Below are 20378 nucleotides of genomic sequence, written 5' to 3'. Positions count from 1 at the left end.
GTTCGTTCCGAACAGAAACGGAATTTTAACGTTTCCGGTTTTGGGTTCCACCATTAAATAGACGTTCCCGAACCGGTTAGAACAAAAAAATTTCGTTCCCGGAACGGTTAATTACGTTCCCTGTCAGCTGTTTAACAAATGGCTATAAAATTATGTCTCTGTCTCATCCAGCTTAAGCCAAATGTAGGCTAATTCTATTACAACCTTCATTAAATAAGACAAGAAATAATTCAAAACAATTATTATTTCAAATGTTGGCGATTTGGATTCTCAGTATGTCTTCCCATCTACACAAACAGAAAAAGTGCCAAAAATGAAAGAGAATTCGTTTAGTGTGTTACCAAAGGCTAGTCAGGCCCTATAGAGGGCTACCGCATGACGTCACCACGCCGCGAGATTTTGTTAGGCGCCATATTGGAAGTACACATCTATGCAAGTGCATACATACATAAACTACAGCTGAAATGTAGCCAGGGCCGGTTCTGCCCTAATCTGGACCCGGGTGCAACATCGTGCAAACCCCCCCCCCCCCAAAAAAAAAAACAAAAAAAAAACAGTCTAAATCAGGACAACCATCACATAACTATAACTATAAACATTTTATATCAACTATTTTAACTAAATGGGCTATAATAAATAAGCCTGCAGGCAGCCACGGCGGGCTGCCTCAGAAAAGTAACCATTCAATGACAACTGAAAGCCTGCAGCCACGGCGGGCTGCCTCAGAAAAGTAACCATTTGTCCTACCTTAAAACTCGTTTTGCATTTTCTGCCTCCTTTTTTGTATTTTCGACCCTCCGTTTATTTTCTTTCCTTTTCTGAAAACCCGATTTGTGTCCAGACATTTTGTTCTGCTACCAACGAACTAACTCGTCAGGTCTCGTCTCTCGAGCCCGCGATGATTCCCGTGGGAAGGGCAACAATTGATACATTTTTACAAACAACCAATAGGGAGGTTGCAACGTTCAGGCTCTTCTTTGCTCAGACACTCTAATGCACTTACTCACTAGCAGTCCACCTTCCCGCTCTCTCCATTCAGTCAGCGAACGTCACACAGGAAGTGAACCCCAGCGGGTCATAGAAACTGGCGCAGGAGAAGAATGACTATTTGTAGGCTACAGAAACTTTGAGGAACGAAATAAAAACCGGTATTAACCGGTTACCATTATTTTTAATAAGCGTTTCTGTTCCGGAACATAAAAAATAATAAAGTTTCTGGTTTCGTTTCTGTTCCATGTGAAATAGAAAAAGTTCCCGGTTTTCGTTTTCGTTCCTTGAACCGGTTCAAAGCCCTGATTCCTACATTTTATAAAATGAGAGAAATAGAATTTTGATAATAAAAAATTTGCCTTCAGTTCTACTTTAATACTGATTGGTGTTTTCGGACCAAATAGTTCTCCCCTGAGAACGACACGGCTTTTTTTTTCTGTTTGTATTTGCATCAATAGTAGGAACGCCAAAGTGGTGATAGCAGGAAATGCTTGTGAAGAGTTTTATATTTTGCTTTAATGCGGAAGTTTCGTGCTTTATTTTTTTCGCAGTTCGGTTTCCATCAAATCGTGCGCTCTGATTGGCTCGCGAGCGGTCCGGAATCCTACGATCCGGACCCTGGTTACGGACTTTTGGCGACTCGCCCGTTCACAACAACAACAAACATAGTAGCACTTTTTTGTCAACATTTATTTTCGCATTTCTCAGTATAATAGCATTAATTTTACAGCATGGATAGCGATCACGACAGTGTTCACAGCGAAAGCGAATTTTACTACCCTGATGAAGACGAAATAAAAGAAAACATTTCAGGAGAAAGCTAAAAACAAGTTTGTAGCAGGTTATGGCTTCCCTTTCGGGTGCGCTCATTTTCTGTTAGAATTTGGTAAAGAAAAAAAAATATTATTTACCAGCTGGGAGGTCCGTATGTATCGTGAAATACCGTGACCGAGGTCTTGAAAATACTGACCAAGGTCTCTGGGCCGAGGTCAGTATTTTCAAGGCCGATGATACGGACCTCCTAGCTGGTAAATAATTTATTTTTATATATACTGTATATATATCCTCACATATTGGCTCAATAAAGCTTGGACTTCTCTGCCGGTCCATTTGTCTGCATTTTTTTCTTCATTTTTAGTGCTAATGTTAAAGAGCTGTTGTTTACACAGCTGACGTTTTTGCAGATTTTTTTTTTTCTTTTTCTTTTTTAAATGGTGGTTGTCAGCACTGCATTAGCTCGTGTTTGACCAATCAGTGTACACTTGTGTCACTCACGGTTCCTCTTGTGCTGGGAGAGAACCTACCCTGAAGCAGGACTTTAAAAATTCCCTCAAAACAGCGGTCCAAAAACTACAATCGTCCTCAGTTCCTGCAAAAAGGATGAACTTCCTCGAACAGTTATAGGATCTACAGTACTAGTCAAAAGTTTGCACACTTGCTTTAATAATAGTGTTCGTACGCTCCGTTTCCTCAAAGACCCAACCTCGCCAATGTGTTTTGTCTATAATTGTCTAAAATGTTGCCAGCTGCTTGTCCTGAAGGTGTATTTCATGTGGTGTTTGGTATGTGGAGCAGGTCATTGTGTTTAGTCTGTTTCTTTGTGTTTGATCAACACCGAGAGGTTTTTCCCCTGTGTAGGAGCCGTTACTATAGAAACGATAACGTATTGGAACGAGAGCATTAATGTAAACGTTGTAGCCGTAATATTTTGGCACAGTATGAGCTTTACAGCCGCAGGTGTTTTTCATAAACGTGTGATTGATCCAGATCTCTCCTGATTGCCAGCGCTGTCGGGGACACAGCAGACATCTCTCCATCTCCCTGTGCAGTTTGATGGGCAGCGTGGCATGGCTGTGTTACAGTTGCATGAAAGAGGGCAGATGAGATCAGGGAGGGAAGGAGGGGTTGATATGGAGACAGACAGAGAGCTCTGCCTTGGGCCTTTTCCAACCGCAGCAACGTTATTACAGCATTAATGTGTGTGTGTGTGTGTGAGAGAGAGAGAGAAAGGCAAAGAAAGTGGAAGATGGAGTGAACGGAGAGGGTGAGTGTGTGTGTGTGTGTGTGTGTGTGTGTTGGCACGCACCTGGTTATAAATGCCCTGTCCTCGAGAAGTGTGTGTGTGTTTATGACCGAAGGGAATTTGCAGCCTGTCACTCAGAGGAAATGGACTGGAAGTCAGCTGAAAGGCCTGTCTGATGGCCGTGACACACACACACTCACTCACTCTCTCTCTCTCTCTCTCTCTCTCTCCATCCTTCTGCCTCTCTATCTCTCGCTCTCCATCCTTCTGCCTCTCTCTCTCCCCATCCTTCTGCCTCTCCCTCTTGTGCACTCTCTCGCTCTCTCTCTCCCCATCCTTCTGCCTCTCCCTCTTGTGCACTCTCTCTCTCTCTGTCTCTCTCTCTCTCATTCTTGCTCTCTCACACACACATTCTCACTCTTTCTCACTCTCATATTCTTGCGCTCTCTCTCTCCATCCTTCTGCCACTCTCTCGTGCTCTCTCTCTCTTTTCCATTCTTTTCCCCTCCTTTTATCTTTCTCATTCACCCAGCCTCTCTCTCCTCCCTTCCATTTCCAGTCAAGCTGTATGTACACACACACACACACGGTGTCCTATGCACAGTGTGGAACATTTATCCACAAACAGTGTAAGACTTCTTCATCTAAAACACTTAAACTTCTGTATTCTTACTAAAGTATTGGCACCCTTGACTCTTTCTTTTTAAATTATGGAGCACTTGCATGTGACGTCACAGCCGATCCAGATTGTGACAGACGCCATCTTGTCGGTCAAACGCTATATTCCGCCTTCTACTTCTGGTTCTACTTCTGTTTTTACTTCTACCTTTTCTTCTGGAAAACCCTACTATAATACAATTCTACTACAACGGCTGCGGCTACAAGCTCTCCCTACCTGTGCACGGTTTTTATGTTTTTTGTGTGTATTTTTGCGTTTTGTTCGTCTGTACCGGACTTCAATATCCACTACAACCGTATGGACTTACTGGACATGGGTTTCCAGCAGAAAATGACGGTTTGTAGCGATTTCCATCGCATGCACAACATTCCGGACGAGATAGCGAGACCAGCGGGGTCTCCGTGGATTGTTATCGGAAGCAAAGCGAAGGAGGCGGCGTCGGGAGCGGAAGCAAAAGCGAGGCTGCAGAGCGGCCTGTTGACTAAGCTCAGAAAACAGCCACTCAAACCTCCACTGCTAAGCCTCTACCTCTCCAACGCCAGATCCATGTAAACAAGACGGACGATTTGGAATTACAGCTGGAATTACCTTATTCTATTCTATAATCGGCTGGTCAGTGCTATACTCAATACTTAAGTGACTTACCCATCCAATGAGGATTCTTGTTTACAAGATGCCACATCTGAGTCGCTGACAAATCCTGAATTTCTGTAAAGATAACTGTCCAGAGATTTATAAGCAGGCAGTGCTTCACCACTGAACAGTGAGGGAAAGTTAATGAGGTAATTATACACGTCCGGGTATTCCGCTGGCAGTTCAAAATCCGGTCGTGAAAACTCCGTCCGGTAAGCCATAAGGGTCACTAATCTGTAGATCGTTTATTTTAGACATATATCTAGTTATCTGTTCATTAGAAAAATGAGCCGTGTAGTCCGTCGGTTGAAATTGATCCATTCTGTACACGAGTGCAGCAGTATTCAGCGGTGTTTTTTACCGACAAGATGGCGGTTGTGTACTTTCCGGTCACGTGACTGCAAGATCTCTATTGGTGGGTTTTTTTTTTTTGTGCAGATACTAGTGATAACTGAACGTTCGCTTCTTTGTATTTCTCCACAAGTTTGAAGTATCGGCACCCTTAACTGTTTAGGTCCACACACTGATCTTTAGTGGCGATACACAGAAGTGAACCTTCATTTAAATGACGCGTGCGCGCCCAAACAGCCAAGGGTGCCAATACTTTCATCTCGACTTAAAAAATAAAAAGACAGGAATGTTCCCTTTAAGAGCATCGATGGCCCTTTTTGGATGCACTCACTGCTTTAAAATGAACTTTTTCACTGAAGGTTCAAGTATTGGCACCCTCGGCTGTGTCACTGCTCGCTGTGAGGAAGACGTGCAGGAGCACCATGTACATGATAAAATGACCAGATGTACCTGACTTTATTTCAAAATCTTTTTTTTTTTTAAAACACAGACTCTGTTGGAGACCACCACCAATCTTCTGAACTCGGACCTGCACTGGTCTCTGGCTCACCTGCGGAAGGCCGTCAGCAGGGGACTCCACCCTCGACAGGACCACTGCAACATCTGCCTGCAGCAGTACAAGAGGAGGCAAGAGAGTGAGGAGGAGATCATCATCTTCAGGTAAACACACACCTCATATACTTGGGGGGGGGCATATATTTTTTATTTGCAACTGTAGGTGTAATGGGCTTACCAAATCAGTCTCATGTAAAAAGGTATCAGTCTCATAAATTCATTTATCAGTAAATCGAATCAGTCTCATAAATTCATTAATCAGTCTCATAAATTAATTAACAAAATGGGTGAAGGCAATTAGAGTTCTTTTCTTGGCAGAGGTTGGCACTTCAGTGAATATTGTGACAATAGACAGGACACAGTTTATTCCAAAGATACCATTTATTGAAATAGCTGACAGGAACTAGCAAACTAATACTGATCAGATATAGCAACAATAGCAGCCAAGGAATAATTCACTAGAAATGATGATACAATATATACAAAATATATACATATAAGAATCATTAGTGTGTATGATAATTGAGGCACTAATGGTGATCAGAAGTAATAGGGCGAGTGGATGTTAAAATGTGATGGGGAAAATCGTGTGTGTGTGTGTGTGTGGAATGCACGAGCCATGCCAGGCCGTGCCTACAAGGAGAGCGCGCGGAAATTAAGACAAGGGAATCTGGAGTTTGAACTAGCCTCAGTTAAAAAGCAAGAAAAAGAGAGAGAGAGCATGCACAATCTAACTAAACAGATAGTAAACAAAGTAAATCAACAACATACGGTCTAAGACCGACTTTCATGTGAATCAAAATGCGTGCGTTTAAAATCATAAATGAATTCAAATAAACAACACTGTTCACGTTAACTAGCTACATGCAAAACTAACAAACTTTGCCCAGATGCCAGCCTTAATCGTTAGCGATTGGAAGCGTGCCTCCTCCGATTCGGGAAGAAGACTGTTTTGTCCCTTACTCAGGGTGATTGCTCTTATTAGTAATTGGAAGTGTGCCTTCTGTTATCCGTGAGAAGACGGTACTGAAAGTGAGCCTTCTGATCCGAGATAGCGTGGAACGCAGATCTGGAGTGAAGACGGTTTGCTCCTTCCGCAGCTCGTCAGCTGAAGATCCTTGGCGTCTCGTCGGGCGCCCGATGATCTAAAAAGAGTCTTGCTTATAATTTCATCAACGCTGGAAAAGATGAGAGGGAATTCCGGTCGCCTCTCTTCTTTGAAACACTGCGTAGGGCAGTAATTAACCGGTTCAGTTATCGTTGCAACTCTGTGAAGGTCAAGCACATTGAACTTTGGCTAAAGTCCGGTATCAATAGCTGGTTCTTTGTTCTCTGTCCTTCTGTAGCGCCAAATGCATCGGCCTGTCTTTCACGCGTGGAGTCCACCAGAGAGGACATCCATGGCCAGAGAGAGGGAGATTTCGTTTACCTCGCTGATTTAAAGCAGTCGTGACGTCACTGTACCTGGTATCAGATATCCTCTCTGTCCAATACCGTTACAGGAAGTCAGAGGAAGGGGAGGAGATAAAGCATGGCGTCGAGTACAGAGATGGGTGTGTTTCAAACTGGTTGTGAAAGGGTTACCATGGTTACGGGCATGGCCGCTGTCCCTACAGCAACTCAGACATGCACACTCGTATTCCAGAAGTGGTAATATGCAAATGAGCTCCATAACCACTAATCAGGAAATAAATGTTCTTAGCAGAATCACATTACGGGTTCTCTTCAAGTTTTAGACGACTTTTGATATGCACATGATGGGAAAATTAATATTTACGTCAACATAATGCAGGCTGATGATCATTAAGCATGTTTTCATATCAAGGGTTCATAACGGACATGCTATTAATACAGTATTGAGGTATTTCACTCACGTGACCAAGTCACGTGATACTGCCATTTTGGACGGCACGGCTCGAATCAGTTTGAATGCGAGGAAGGCGACAAACGAAAAACATAAAAGAAAAAGGAGCGAGATGCAGAAAACACCTTCACTATCCAGCGACGTAGGGCATTTACAGGGCGAGCAGAGGGAGAGGTATTTGCAAAAATTGAGGCTAGCAGGCTTAGAGAACGACGTTTACCTGCTTCCACCAGGATTGTTCACTGACGTACGGAAGTACACGAAGCCCTCGTCTTTACCTGACTTCGGCCCACATGATCCGTATACCTATGTCGTTAAAAACCCATCGCCATACACAGGTATTGATCTGAAAGCGTATAAGAGTTTGGATACCTACAAATATTTTGTGTCAGGCTGGGTAACATGCCTACATCAGCGGGTCGTCCCTGGAGCCGGTGGTCGCCATCTGATTACAGCTAAGGTTTGTTCACATTTTCATTTACTTTCGGTCCTCAGGATAAACAAAATGTTATTAAATGGCATTGAAATAACTTCTTAGTCTGTTGAGACATGGCCCGTTATAAATTTGCTGTGACCAGGCAATGACTAAGAACTGTATTATTAGGGTCGGTGTCTGTGTTGTAGCAGTGTACTAGCAGCTAGCTGTTAGCACTAGCTAATGTCAACAACATCATAGCTAGTATGTTACTGTAGCAATGTTTATGTTCAGTCATTTGGATGACTGTTAAAACCTTTCAGTCTCAAGTTTTTCCTTTACTGGATTTACTAGTTTACTGAGCTAGCGCGCTCTCCGGCCGAGCCGGGAGCCATCGCGCGCTCTCCGGCCGAGCCGGGAGCCATCGCGCGCTCTCCGGCCGAGCCGGGAGCCATCGCGCGCTCTCCGGCCGAGCCGGGAGCCATCGCGCGCTCTCCGGCCGAGCCGGGAGCCATCGCGCGGTCTCCGGCCGAGCCGGGAGCCATCGCGCGCTCGCTCAGTAAACTAGTAAATCCAGTAAAGGAAAAACTTGAGACTGAAAGGTTTTAACAGTCATCCAAATGACTGAACGTAAATATTGCTACAGTAACATACTAGCTACTGTTGTTGACATTAACTAGCTTGCCGTCCAAAATGGTGGACACCGGGGCGTCACGTGACCCTGTGATGTCAGGTGAAATACCTCAATATACAATAACTTCTGGTTGGCATTTTGTTTGTTTTTTCATAAAAATAACAGCTAATCAAATATTTTATTTGCTCCTTTATGTATAGTAGGGATATAATGATGTAGCATGGAAATGTGTGATCCATATTATGGACATCAGCATTATAATAATTATGAATCGAATGCATTTGCATTGCTTGAACATCAGGGGTCCCAATCTGCATATCCCATTGAGTTAAATCATGGGCGGAGCCAGGGAGGGGCTTGGGGGTGCTGGAACTCATCCTTGACTTCTTCAATATCATGCTAGCTGAACGGAATATATCTGATATACCACTCAAAGCCGGCCAATATTATTTAAAAATGTCACTCAGATCCACCATGTATTTCGTATGAAAAATGCGAGTTTTTCAACGCAACAAGATAAACTTCATATCTTCAAGCCAACATGTGATTTTCTTTTTATTATATCAACACGGTCACAAACAAAAAGTACCCAGATTTATCAAAACAATTCATTAAATTCCTCATGAGTGAAATGTAGAGATTTATGTCACGCTTTTGGTTCTCCATGTCCTGGATGGAGCTCATGTGAAAAATACAAGTGGTGTATTTATCCATCCATCCATCTATTATCCAAGCTGGAGCCTATCCCAGCTGACTATGGGTGAGAGGCAGGGTACACCCTGGACAAGTTGCCAGGTCATCGCAGGGGTGACACAAACAACCATTCACATTCACATCTATGGTCAATTTAGAGTCACCAGTTAACCTAACCTGCATGTCTTTGGACTGTGGGGGAAACCGGAGCACCCGGAGGAAACCCACGCGGACACGGGGAGAACATGCAAACTGCACACAAAATGGCCCCTGTTGGCTACTGGGCTCGAACCCAGAACCTTCTTGCTGTGAGGCAACAGTGCTAACCACTACACCACCGTGCCGCCATATATAGTATATATAATATGAAATCAAGTCGTACATGAGCTGATAGTCAATGAGGCGTGTAGCGCTGAGTCGGCTATAATCCATGTATGACTAGATTGAGTGGAATAACTCTTTTATTCTATCCACATTCACTAGATTTGGAGAAACAGAGCATTTTTATTATTATTTTTTGCAAAAAATAATAAAAAATGTTAAATAATAAAAATAAAAACTTTATACAAAACGTCCGATAAAATCATTTCCGCTTAGAATTTAAACAAACCTGAGAAATGACAGGAGAAATTTGTGAAAAATGCTATAATAATTCTTGAAAAATAAAAAAAGATACATTCTTACCATCAAATACTTTCATTCCATATTTCATTGCTTTTTATTTTTTGGGGTTTTGTTTCCGAGTAGAGTTTTTATTTCGTCCTCGGTTGGTTCAGTAACACACTCGGCCATTATTTTCTTCTTCTTTAGGGTTTTTAGTGGTTTGGCATCATGAACTTGGCTGGAGTGTGGATCAGGAGATACTGGGGGGACTATAGTCTTTTAGCTATTTCTGTTCGTGTCTGTGAAGATTCTCAATCATCCAGGTCATAATAAACTGTGGGTGGTAGAAATGGGCAACTGGACTTGCTTAAAGATTATTGAAAACGTTTCACTTCCACAGAACTGAGGAAGCCTTTTGGACGAGAGGTGAAACGTTTTCAAGAATCTTCAAGCAAGTCCAGTTGCCCATTTCTACCACCCACAGTTTAGCTATTTCTGTTTCTTTTAACCTCTCCTTGAATCGCCACCTTAATGTGGTGGAGAGGTTTGAGTGCCTCAGGGATTCTAGGAGCTATGTTGTTGGGGCAATTGCCCCTGGTAGGGTCTCCCAAGGCAAACAGGTCCTAGATGAGAGGTCAGACAAAGAGCAGCTCAAAATGACCCTTATGAAAGGAAAAACAGGTATCCGAGTACCCTTGCCCAGATCAGGGATACCGGGGCCCCACCCTGGAGCCAAGCCTTGGGGAGGGGCTCGTCGGCGAACGCCTGGTGGCCGGGCCTATGTCCGTGGGGCCCACCCTGAATGAGCAGCACGGAACCACTCTCCTGTGGACCCACCACCCGCAGGAGGTGCCGTAAGGGTCCAGTGCACTGTGGATCGGGTGGCAGCCAAAGGCGGAGGCCCTGGTGTACTGATCCCTGGCTGACAAAACTGGCTTTCGGGACATGGAATGTCACCTCTCTGGTGGGAAAGGAGCCTGAGCTTGCGCGTGAGGTTGAGCGGTACCGACTAGATAGTTGGGCTCACCTCAATGCATAACTTGGGATCTGGAGCCAATTTCCTGGAGAGAGGTTGGACTCTCGTCTATGCTGGAGTTGCCAAGGGTGAGCGGCACTGGGCAGGGGTAGGGCTATTGGTAGCCCCCCAGGTCAATACGCTAACATCATAGTTCTCCCCAGTGAATAAGAGGGTCGTTTCCCTGTGCCTTCGGGTCGGGGAATGGTCTCTGACTGTCATTTGTGCTTATGCGCCAAATGGTAGTTCAGAGTACCCGGCCTTCTTGGAGTCCTTGAGTGGAGTGCTTGACAGTGCACCGCAAGGGGACTCCGTTGTTTTTCTGGGGGACTTCAATGCTCACGTGGGCAATGATGGTGAGACCTGGAGGGGTGTGATTGGGAGGAATGGCCTGCCCGATCTGAACCCGAGTGGTGTTCAGTTGTTGGACTTCTGTGCCATGCATGGTTTGGCCATAATGAACACAATGTTCGAGCATAAGGGTGTCCATAAGTGCACGTGGCAAGAGGACACTCTAGGCCGTAGATCGATGACTGATTGACTTTGTAGTCATTTCATCTGATCTACGACTGTATGTCTTGGACACTTGGGTGAAGAGAGGAGCAGAGCTGTCAACTGATCACTACCTGGTGGTGAGCTGGATTAGATGGCCGGGGAGGAGGCTGGACAGACCTGGCAGGCCCAAACGAGTAGTGAGGGTATGCTGGGAACATCTGGCGGAGGCTCCCGTCTGTCGGATCTTCAACTGCCATGTCTGGCAGAGCTTCAACTGCATACTGGGGAAGGATGGGGACATTGAGTCCGAGTGGACAATGTTCCGCACCTCCATTGCTGAGGCGGCTGTGCAGAGCTGTGGCTGCAAGGTTGTTGGTGTCTGTCATGGCGGTAATCCCCGAACCCGGTGGTGAACACCTGCGGTGAGGGGAGCCATCAAGCTGAAGAAGGAGTCCTATTGGGTTTGGTTAGCCTGTGGGTCTCCAGAGGCAGCTGACAGATACCGACGGGCCAAGCGGAATACGGCTCTGGTGGTCACTGAAGCAAAAACTCAGGTGTGGGAGGAGTTCGGTGAGGCTATGGAAAGTGACTTTCGGTCGCCCTCAAAGAGATTCTGGCAAACTGTCTGGCAGCTCAGGAAGGGAAAGCAGTGCTCTGTCCCTACTGTTTACAGCGAGGATGGAGTGCTGTTGACCTCAAATGGGGACATCATCCAATGGTGGAAGGAATACTTTGAGGATCTCCTCAATCCCACCTTCATGTTGTCCGTGGAGGACGCAAAGTTTGAGGGTGCTTGGGAGGACTCGCCTATCACAGGGGCTGAAGTTGCCGAGGTGGTTAAAAAGCTGCTCGGTGGCCGGGCTCCAGGGGTGGATGAGATTCGTCCTGAGTTCCTGAAGGCACTGGATGTTGTTGGGCTGTCTTGGCTGACACGCCTCTTCAACATTGTGTGGAGGTCGGGGACAGTGCTTCTGGATTGGCAGACTGGGGTGGTGGTCCCCCTTTTTAAAAAGAGGGACCGGAGAGTGTGTTCCAACTGTAGGGGGATCACACTTCTCAGCCTCCCTGGGAAAGCCTATGCTGGGGTGCTGGAGAGGAGAGTCTGGTTGATCATCGAACCTCGGATTCAGGGGGAACAATGCGGTTTTTGTCCTAGTCCTGGAACACTGGACCAGCTCTTTACCCTTGCAAGGGTACTGGAGGGTGTATGGGAGTTTGCCTAACTGGTCTGCACGTGTTTTGTGGACCTGGAGAAGGCTTACGACCGTGTCCCTCGTGGTGCCCTGTGGGGGGTGCTTTGGGAGTATGGGGTTCAGGGGCCACTACTGCGGGCCATTCGGACCCTGTATGACTGGAGCAGGAGTTTGGTTTGCATTGCCGGCAGTAAGTCGGACTTGTTCCCGGTGCATGTTGGACTCCACCAGGGCTGCCCTTTGTCACTGGTTCTGTTCATAACTTTTATAGACAGAATTTCTAGGCGCAGCCAAGGGGCGGAGGGTGTCCGGTTTGGTGGCAGCAGGATCACGTCTCTGCTTTTTGCGGATGATGTGGTCCTGTTGGCTTCATCAATCTGTAACTTACAGCATGCACTGGGACGGTTTGCAGATGAGTGCGAAGTGGCTGGACTGAGGATCAGCACCTCCAAGTCCGTGGCCATGGCGCTCAGCCAGAAATGGGTGGAGTTCCTACTCCGGGTCGAGGGGGAGTTGCTACCTAAAGTCGAGGAGTTTAAGTATCTCGGGGTTTTGTTCACGAGTGAGGGTAAGGGGGAGCGGGAGTTAGACAGACGGATCGGGGCAGCGTCAGCAGTGATGTGGACGCTAAACCGGTCTGTTGTGGTAGAGAGAGAGCTGAGCCAAAAGGCAAAGCTGTCAATTTACTGATCCATCTACGTTCCCACTCTCACCTATGGTCACGAGCTATGGGTAGTGACCGAAAGAATGAGATCGCAGGTACAAGCGGTAGAAATGTGTTTTCTCCGCAGGGTGGCTGGGCTCTCCCTTAGAGACAGTTTGAGAAGCTTGGTCGTTCGGGGGAGACTCAGAGTAGAACCGCTGCTCCTCCACATCGAAAGGAGTCAGTTGAGGTGGTTCGGGCACCTTGTTAGGATGCCCCCTGGATGCCTCCCAAGGGAGGTTTTCTGGGCATGCCCCACCAGGAGGAGACCCCGGGGCAGCTCCAGGACATGCTGGAGAGATTACATCTCTCGGCTGGCCTGGGAACGCCTCTGTATTCGCCCGGAAGAGCTGGTGGAAGTGGCCGGGGAGAGGGAGGTCTGGGCTGCTATGCTTAGGCTGCTACCCCTGTGGCCCAGATCTGGATAAGCAGTAGAAGATGAATGGATGGATGGATGTTTCTTTTAAATACTTGACAACAAAATGATGTATCTGACTTGATGTGCACCGCCATTTTGTTTTGAGCTGATATCCTAGTCGTTGAGTAGCCAATCAGAGTGCGCAACTGCTCATATCCAGCGAATGTGGATAGAAATGTAAATTACAGCAATTTGTTATCTTGTCCATATTGATGAGGAGTAAATCTGATGGAAATATGAATCAAAAAGGGGGAGAAGAAATGAAATGTCCTTGGGCCTGTTACTCCCAGTTGTACAAGGAATTTGTCTTGGTGCAAAATAAATCCAGTATACAGTAATGTGTTTTACTGTAAATTGGTATCTAATATTTAATCTAGTTTGTTTGTATATAAGAATCATATATTGCGTATATTGTGTGAATGGTCTTCTCTGTTGTTGACTCCAGCACCAAGATATTCCTTGTACACATGTACTTGGATAAAAGCATCTGCCAGATGAATAAAGTTAATGATTTGTGTCCTTATATGTGTTTTTCTCCAGCTGTGGTCACCTGTATCACTGTCAGTGCCTGCAGCGGAAGGAGCAGGGGGTTGTGGGGAAAGATTCATTTGCAGGAGATCGGGTTCACTCGTGGAGCTGTTATAAGTGCACGTCCAGTCAGGGAGCTCGTCCCGGAGACCGGCTGCTCGCTGAGGGAGGCCGAGCCCGATCCACTTCTCTGGCCCAGGTCTGATCACTAATTCACTGTAAATACTAAAGTTACTGTTTTATTCGTCATTACATTTCTGACTGTTTTAGCTGTGTGTGTGTGTGTGTGTGTGTTTCCCTGTGTGTTTTAGCACTTCAAGCTCTCTGACGCACTTGTTACACTATTTATTATTCACTATAGATTTCTTTTTTGGCATACATTGTCCAGGCTACTTTATTTTATTCAGGTACACCACTTCATTCACACACATTGATTTCCTCCTATTTGTTATTCATATATGTGTTAATGTAGGTCGCTTTAACTTGTTAAGGTTCTCTCAGTGATTTATGAGGTTTCCCAGAAGCCACTGTTTATCAGGCATGATGAATGAATTGAATTCATAATGTATTCATAACGCATGGCTGTGCAATGCAAGGTGTGTGCAGGTAGTTTGTTGATTTGTGGGTGTGATACACTATTGAGCTATTGGGTTTACAAAACTGTGTACACGCCAGAAAGCTTTCTCCACTGTATTTTCGTTATATGTGCCTGGATCTCAACAAAGTTTTGGCGTATTGACCCCGAACTTGGTGGGTGTGTTTAAAGTAATGCACTGCATTATGTTATATTACATTACGTTACAGGCATTTAGCAAGCACTCTTATCCAGAGTGACATACAACATACCCAGAGCAGTCTGGAGAGCAATTGGGGGTTAGATGCCTTGCTCAAGGGCACTTCAGCCATTCCCCCCCCAACACACTTTTTATTTATTTACTTATACACTACTGTTCAAAAGTTTGGGGTCACCCAGACAATTTTGTGTTTTCCATGAAAAGTCACACTTTTATTTACCACCATAAGTTGTAAAATGAATAGAAAATATAGTCAAGACATTTTTCTGGCCATTTTGAGCATTTAATCGACCCCACAAATGTGATGCTCCAGAAACTCAATCGGCTCAAAGGAAGGTCAGTTTTATAGCTTCTCTAAGCCCATGTTTACATTAGACCGTATCAGCGGATCATCAGATTAACGTTTTTAAAACGATTAGTGTGCACACAGCAACACCAATACACGATTTGCGTGCGCACAGCAACACCAATACACGGATACGCTCGGCTCCGCAGGCATCCTGCGCTCCAAATCACTCCGCCCTGAACAGCGAGTGCCCTCTGGAGGGTGCGCACTCCGGCCCTGCGCAGCTCACAGAGCACGCGAGTGAAGTGCACAAGCTGTGATTCGGGACTGAGCCGCTGTGTGTGTGATCCCAGCGCATATCACTTACCACTTGCAAGTGGAAGGATGGCAAGCCTAAAGACAATCATAACTACACAATGGGCAGTATTTGCATCAGTATTTGCAGTATTTTCATACTTTTATACTCTTTAATGAAAGGTGATACAAGGCGGAAATCCGCGCCGTTTTTCAGCAGTCGCGTCACATGACCAACGCCAGCGAATCAGGAAGGTGGATGTCACAGTGACGTTGTCCAATGACGACGCCAGCTAGAGCTCAGCACAGCGTATCCGCGTATTCTCAATGTTTACACAGCACCGGAGCTGACACGATCTGGATTGAATACGTGGACCCTGGCGGATTCCCGTTTCCCGGCGTTTCCAGGCAGTTTAATGTAAACGGACAGTGCATCCGCGAAGAAAACGAGACAGATACGGTCTAATGTAAACTTGGCCTAAAGAGCTAAACTGTTTTCAGCTGTGCTAACATGATTGTACAGGGGTTTTCTAATCATCCATTAGCCTTCTGAGGCAATGAGCAAACACATTGTACCATTAGAACACTGGAGTGAGAGTTGCTGGAAATGGGCCTCTATACACCTATGGAGATATTGCACCAAAAACCAGACATTTGCAGCTAGAATAGTCATTTACCACATTAGCAATGTATAGAGTGAATTTCTGATTAGTTTAAAGTGAGCTTCGTTGAAAAGAACAGTGCTTTTCTTTCAAAAATAAGGACATTTCAAAGTGACCCCAAACTTTTGAACGGTAGTGTACAAAGAACATGAGATCATCATGGGTGTTACAATTAAAAACAAAATATTACTTAACATGTACATCATGGTATAATGTCATACTTTTCAAGGTGCATACACAATCCATTTTTCCCAGCGTTCTGTACATTTCTCCAACTGAAGTCTTAAAACAAAGGTAAGTCTCTCCATACAGTAAATTTCTTTAATGATCCCGCACCACTGGTCCAATGTTGGAGGATCAAGTTGCAACCATTTTCTGGTTATATCTTTCCTACTACTTGCCAAAAGTATCTTCAATAGGTATTTATCCTTCTGTAAAACTGTTTCTGGTATTTTACCTAGATATAAGGTAACAAAAGAGAAGTCTAAATCCATCCCTATTATTTTATTTATCTCGGTAGCCACTTCCCTCCAGTGTGACTGGATTTTCAGACAGGCCCAAAAAACATGGAATGATTAGCCATAGAGGTTCCACATTGTCTCCAACAGAAGCCTCTGCTCTGTGTGCCTGTTTGCAGTGCTGTTAATTTAGGAGTTATAAAAAAATCTCACTACATTCTTCCAGCAGAACTCTCTCAACGATCTCGAGTTTGCGGTGGTCGCTTGTGTCTCACATATTTCCATCCAGGTCTCTTGTGATATTTGTGTTTCTGGCTCCCTCTCCCATTTTTGTTTAATGGATATCGTAGAGTGTTTTTTAGAGGCTTGTATACTTCCATATATTCTTGAGACCAACTTTTTATTGTCTTTTTTTTTTTGGTATGCATCATGAAATATAGAAATCAGATTGTATTCCGGGCGGCACGGTGGTGTAGTGGTTAGCGCTGTCGCCTCACAGCAAGAAGGTCCAGGTTCGAGCCCCGTGGCCGGCGAGGGCCTTTCTGTGTGCAGTTTGCATGTTCTCCCCGTGTCCACGTGGGTTTCCCCCACAGTCCAAAGACATGCAGGTTAGGTTAACTGGTGACTCTAAATTGAGCGTAGGTGTGAATGTGAGTGTGAATGGTTGTCTGTGTCTATGTGTCAGCCCTGTGATGACCTGGCGACTTGTCCAGGGTGTACCCCGCCTTTCGCCCGTAGTCAGCTGGGATAGACTCCAGCTTGCCTGCGACCCTACAACCCCGATTCCAAAAAAGCTGGGACAAAGTACAAATTGTAAATAAAAATGGAATGCAATGATGTGGAAGTTTCAAAATTCCATATTTTATTCAGAATAGAACATAGATGACATATCAAATGTTTAAACTGAGAAAATGTATCATTTAAAGAGAAAAATTAGGTGATTTTTAAATTTCATGACAACAGCACACCTCAAAAAAGTTGCGACAAGTCCATGTTTACCACTGTGAGACATCCCCTTTTCTCTTTATAACAGTCTGTAAATGTCTGGGGACTGAGGAGACAAGTTGCTCAAGTTTAGGGATAAGAATGTTAACCCATTCTTGTCTAATGTAGGATTCTAGTTGCTCAACTGTCTTAGGTCTTTTTTTTGTCGTATCTTCCGTTTTATGATGCGCCAAATGTTTTCTATGGGTGAAAGATCTGGACTGCAGGCTGGCCAGTTCAGTACCCGGACCCTTCTTCTACGCAGCCATGATGCTGTAATTGATGCAGTATGTGGTTTGGCATTGTCATGTTGGAAAATGCAAGGTCTTCCCTGAAAGAGACGTTGTCTGGATGGGAGCATATGTTGCTCTAGAACCTTTCAGCATTGATGCTGTCTTTCCAGATGTGTAAGCTGCCCATGCCATACGCACTAATGCAACCCCATACCATCAGAGATGCAGGCTTCTGAACTGAGCACTGATAACAACTTGGGTCGTCCTTCTCCTCTTTAGTCCGAATGACACGGCGTCCCTGATTTCCATAAAGAACTTCGAATTTTGATTCGTCTGACCACAGAACAGTTTTCCACTTTGCCACAGTCCATTTTAAATGAGCCTTGGCCCAGAGAAGCTGTCTGCGCTTCTGGATCATGTTTAGATACGGCTTCTTCTTTGAACTATAGAGTTTTAGCTGGCAACGGTGGACGGCACGGTGAATTGTGTTCACAGATAATGTTCTCTGGAAATATTCCTGAGCCCATTTTGTGATTTCCAATACAGAAGCATGCCTGTATGTGATGCAGTGCCGTCTAAGGGGCCGAAGATCACGGGCACCCAGTATGGTTTTCTGGCCTTGACCCTTACACACAGAGATTCTTCCAGATTCTCTGAATCTTTTGATGATATTATGCACTGTAGATGATGATATGTTCAAACTCTTTGCAATTTTACACTGTCGAACTCCTTTCTGATATTGCTCCACTATTTGTCGGCGCAGAATTAGGGGGATTGGTGATCCTCTTCCCATCTTTACTTCTGAGAGCCGCTGCCACTCCAAGATGCTCTTTTTATACCCAGTCATGTTAATGACCTATTGCCAATTGACCTAATGAGTTGCAATTTGGTCCTCCAGCTGTTCCTTTTTTGTACCTTTAACTTTTCCAGCCTCTTATTGCCCCTGTCCCAACTTTTTTGAGATGTGTTGCTGTCATGAAATTTCAAATGAGCCAATATTTGGCATGAAATTTCAAAATGTCTCACTTTCGACATTTGATATGTTGTCTATGTTCTGTTGTGAATACAATATCAGTTTTTGAGATTTGTAAATTATTGCATTCTGTTTTTATTTACAATTTGTACTTTGTCCCAACTTTTTTGGAATCGGGGTTGTAGTTTGCGACAGGTGTCCATTAATTCTAATCCTGGCTGTTGGGGAGAAGTAGAACGCTCTAATACATTTAATAAAGCCATCTTTGAAGCCGAATCTTGCAAGTACCCTGTATAGAAATTCCCATCCCACCGAGTCAAATGCCTTTTCGGCGTCTAGGCTGACCAACATTGCACTGATGTTTTCTAATGTAATATGACTCATCACTTGTAATGTTCTCCTTAAATTATCCTGTGTCTGTCTATTTAACACAAAGCCTGTTTGATCTAAATCTACCAGCTCCGGAACAATAGTTTACAGTCTCTTAGATAGAATTGAAGCAAATAATTTATAGTCTACATTCAAGACTGATATTGGTCTGTATGAGCTGCATTCTTTTTTTTTTTATCTTTTCCTTCTTTTGAGATGATAGAGATAACTGCTTCCTTCCCTGAATGGGGGGGCTTCCCCTGTTCTCAGTGTATGATTAAAACAGTTAAGCAGCACAGGTGTAATTTGAAGTTTAAATGTTTTATACCATTCGGACGGGTATCTGTCTGAGCCCGGAGCCTTATTTGCTTTCAATCTTGAGATGGCCTTATTCAGTTCTTCTGCTGTTATCTCAGCAATAATTTCTTTATTCTGTTGTTCTCCTATCGATGGTAGGTCTAGTGAACTTAGGAAAGTCTCTATTGTTGTGATATCTGCCATGGTCGGTTGGGTATACAGGTCTTTATAATATAGTTCAAAGGCATGTTGGATATCCTCTGATTTACTGCATACCTTTTGTGTCTTGGGGTTCCTAATCTTATAAATCGTATTCTTTTCCCGTTGTTTTTGTATCCTCCAGGAAAGTAGTTTCATCGCCCTAGACCCCGTCCCATAATACCTTCGTTTGGTAAATTTGAGTTGTTTTTCAATTTCCTCATCATATATACCATTTATATCTTGTTTAATTTTGTGTATTCTATTTAGTATCTGAGGATCTTTTTGTTCAGTGTGTCTAATTTCTAATGATTTCATTTCCTCTTGTAGTTCAATAATGCCACTTTTCCACTACCAACGCGGCTGAGTCGGGCTGAGCCGTGCTGTGCTGAGTCGGGCTGAGCGGGGCTGTTGGAGTTGCATTTCGATTACAACCGCGCTGAACCGTGCTGGCTGGAAGTGGGTGGACACATTGGGTGGAATTAGCGAAAGTGGGTGGACGTCACGTGATGTCGTTAGGCGGCGCAAACAGTGACATCAGTGACCTTTTAAGCTGTAGTCTCACGACCCGGAGAGTAAACAATAAACATGGAGTCGTTAGTGTTGCTGGTCTTGGTGCTATGGCTTGTTGTCACCGACAACGCCAACAGATACTGGAAAGAGCGTATAGATGAGGCGAGGCGCATAAGGCTTCAGAAATTCTCGTAATTCGTAATTCTTCTTCTTCCGGGTTTACGGTGTTTACAGATCCCAGCGTGCTCGCGGGGCGTGTGTGGGCGTGTGAGGACACTCCTCCTCACCAATCAGTGCACAGGGGAGTGTCTCCTCACGCCCCTAGCCCCACTCAGCTCGGTTTGGCTCGCTTCAGCCCTACTCCAAAACCGTGCGAGTTTTGGGTGCTAAGCAGGGCTGAAGCGAGCTGAGTCGTGCTGCTCTGAGGTAGTTGAAACGCGAGCCGTGTCGGGCTGAAGCGAGCTGAAGTGAGCTGAAAAAGGGTAGTGGAAAAGGGCCATAAGTCTTCTCTGTTTTTCCTTTTTC

General features: G+C 44.8%; 1 protein-coding gene across 1 annotated transcript in view; it reads left to right on the top strand.

Annotated features, from left to right (window-relative positions):
• The window catches only part of vps8 (VPS8 subunit of CORVET complex), a 414958-nt gene that overhangs the window by 324359 nt on the left and 70221 nt on the right, over positions 1–20378 (top strand). The window contains exons 41-42 of the mRNA XM_060898945.1: positions 5167–5336; positions 13805–13991. Of these exons, the coding sequence (XP_060754928.1) occupies positions 5167–5336; positions 13805–13991 (357 nt within the window). The remainder of the gene's footprint in view (positions 1–5166; positions 5337–13804; positions 13992–20378) is intronic.

This window comes from Neoarius graeffei, chromosome 18, assembly GCF_027579695.1.
Source record: "Neoarius graeffei isolate fNeoGra1 chromosome 18, fNeoGra1.pri, whole genome shotgun sequence".
Taxonomy (NCBI): domain Eukaryota; kingdom Metazoa; phylum Chordata; class Actinopteri; order Siluriformes; family Ariidae; genus Neoarius; species Neoarius graeffei.
This window is presented reverse-complemented; position numbering and strand designations above follow the sequence as displayed.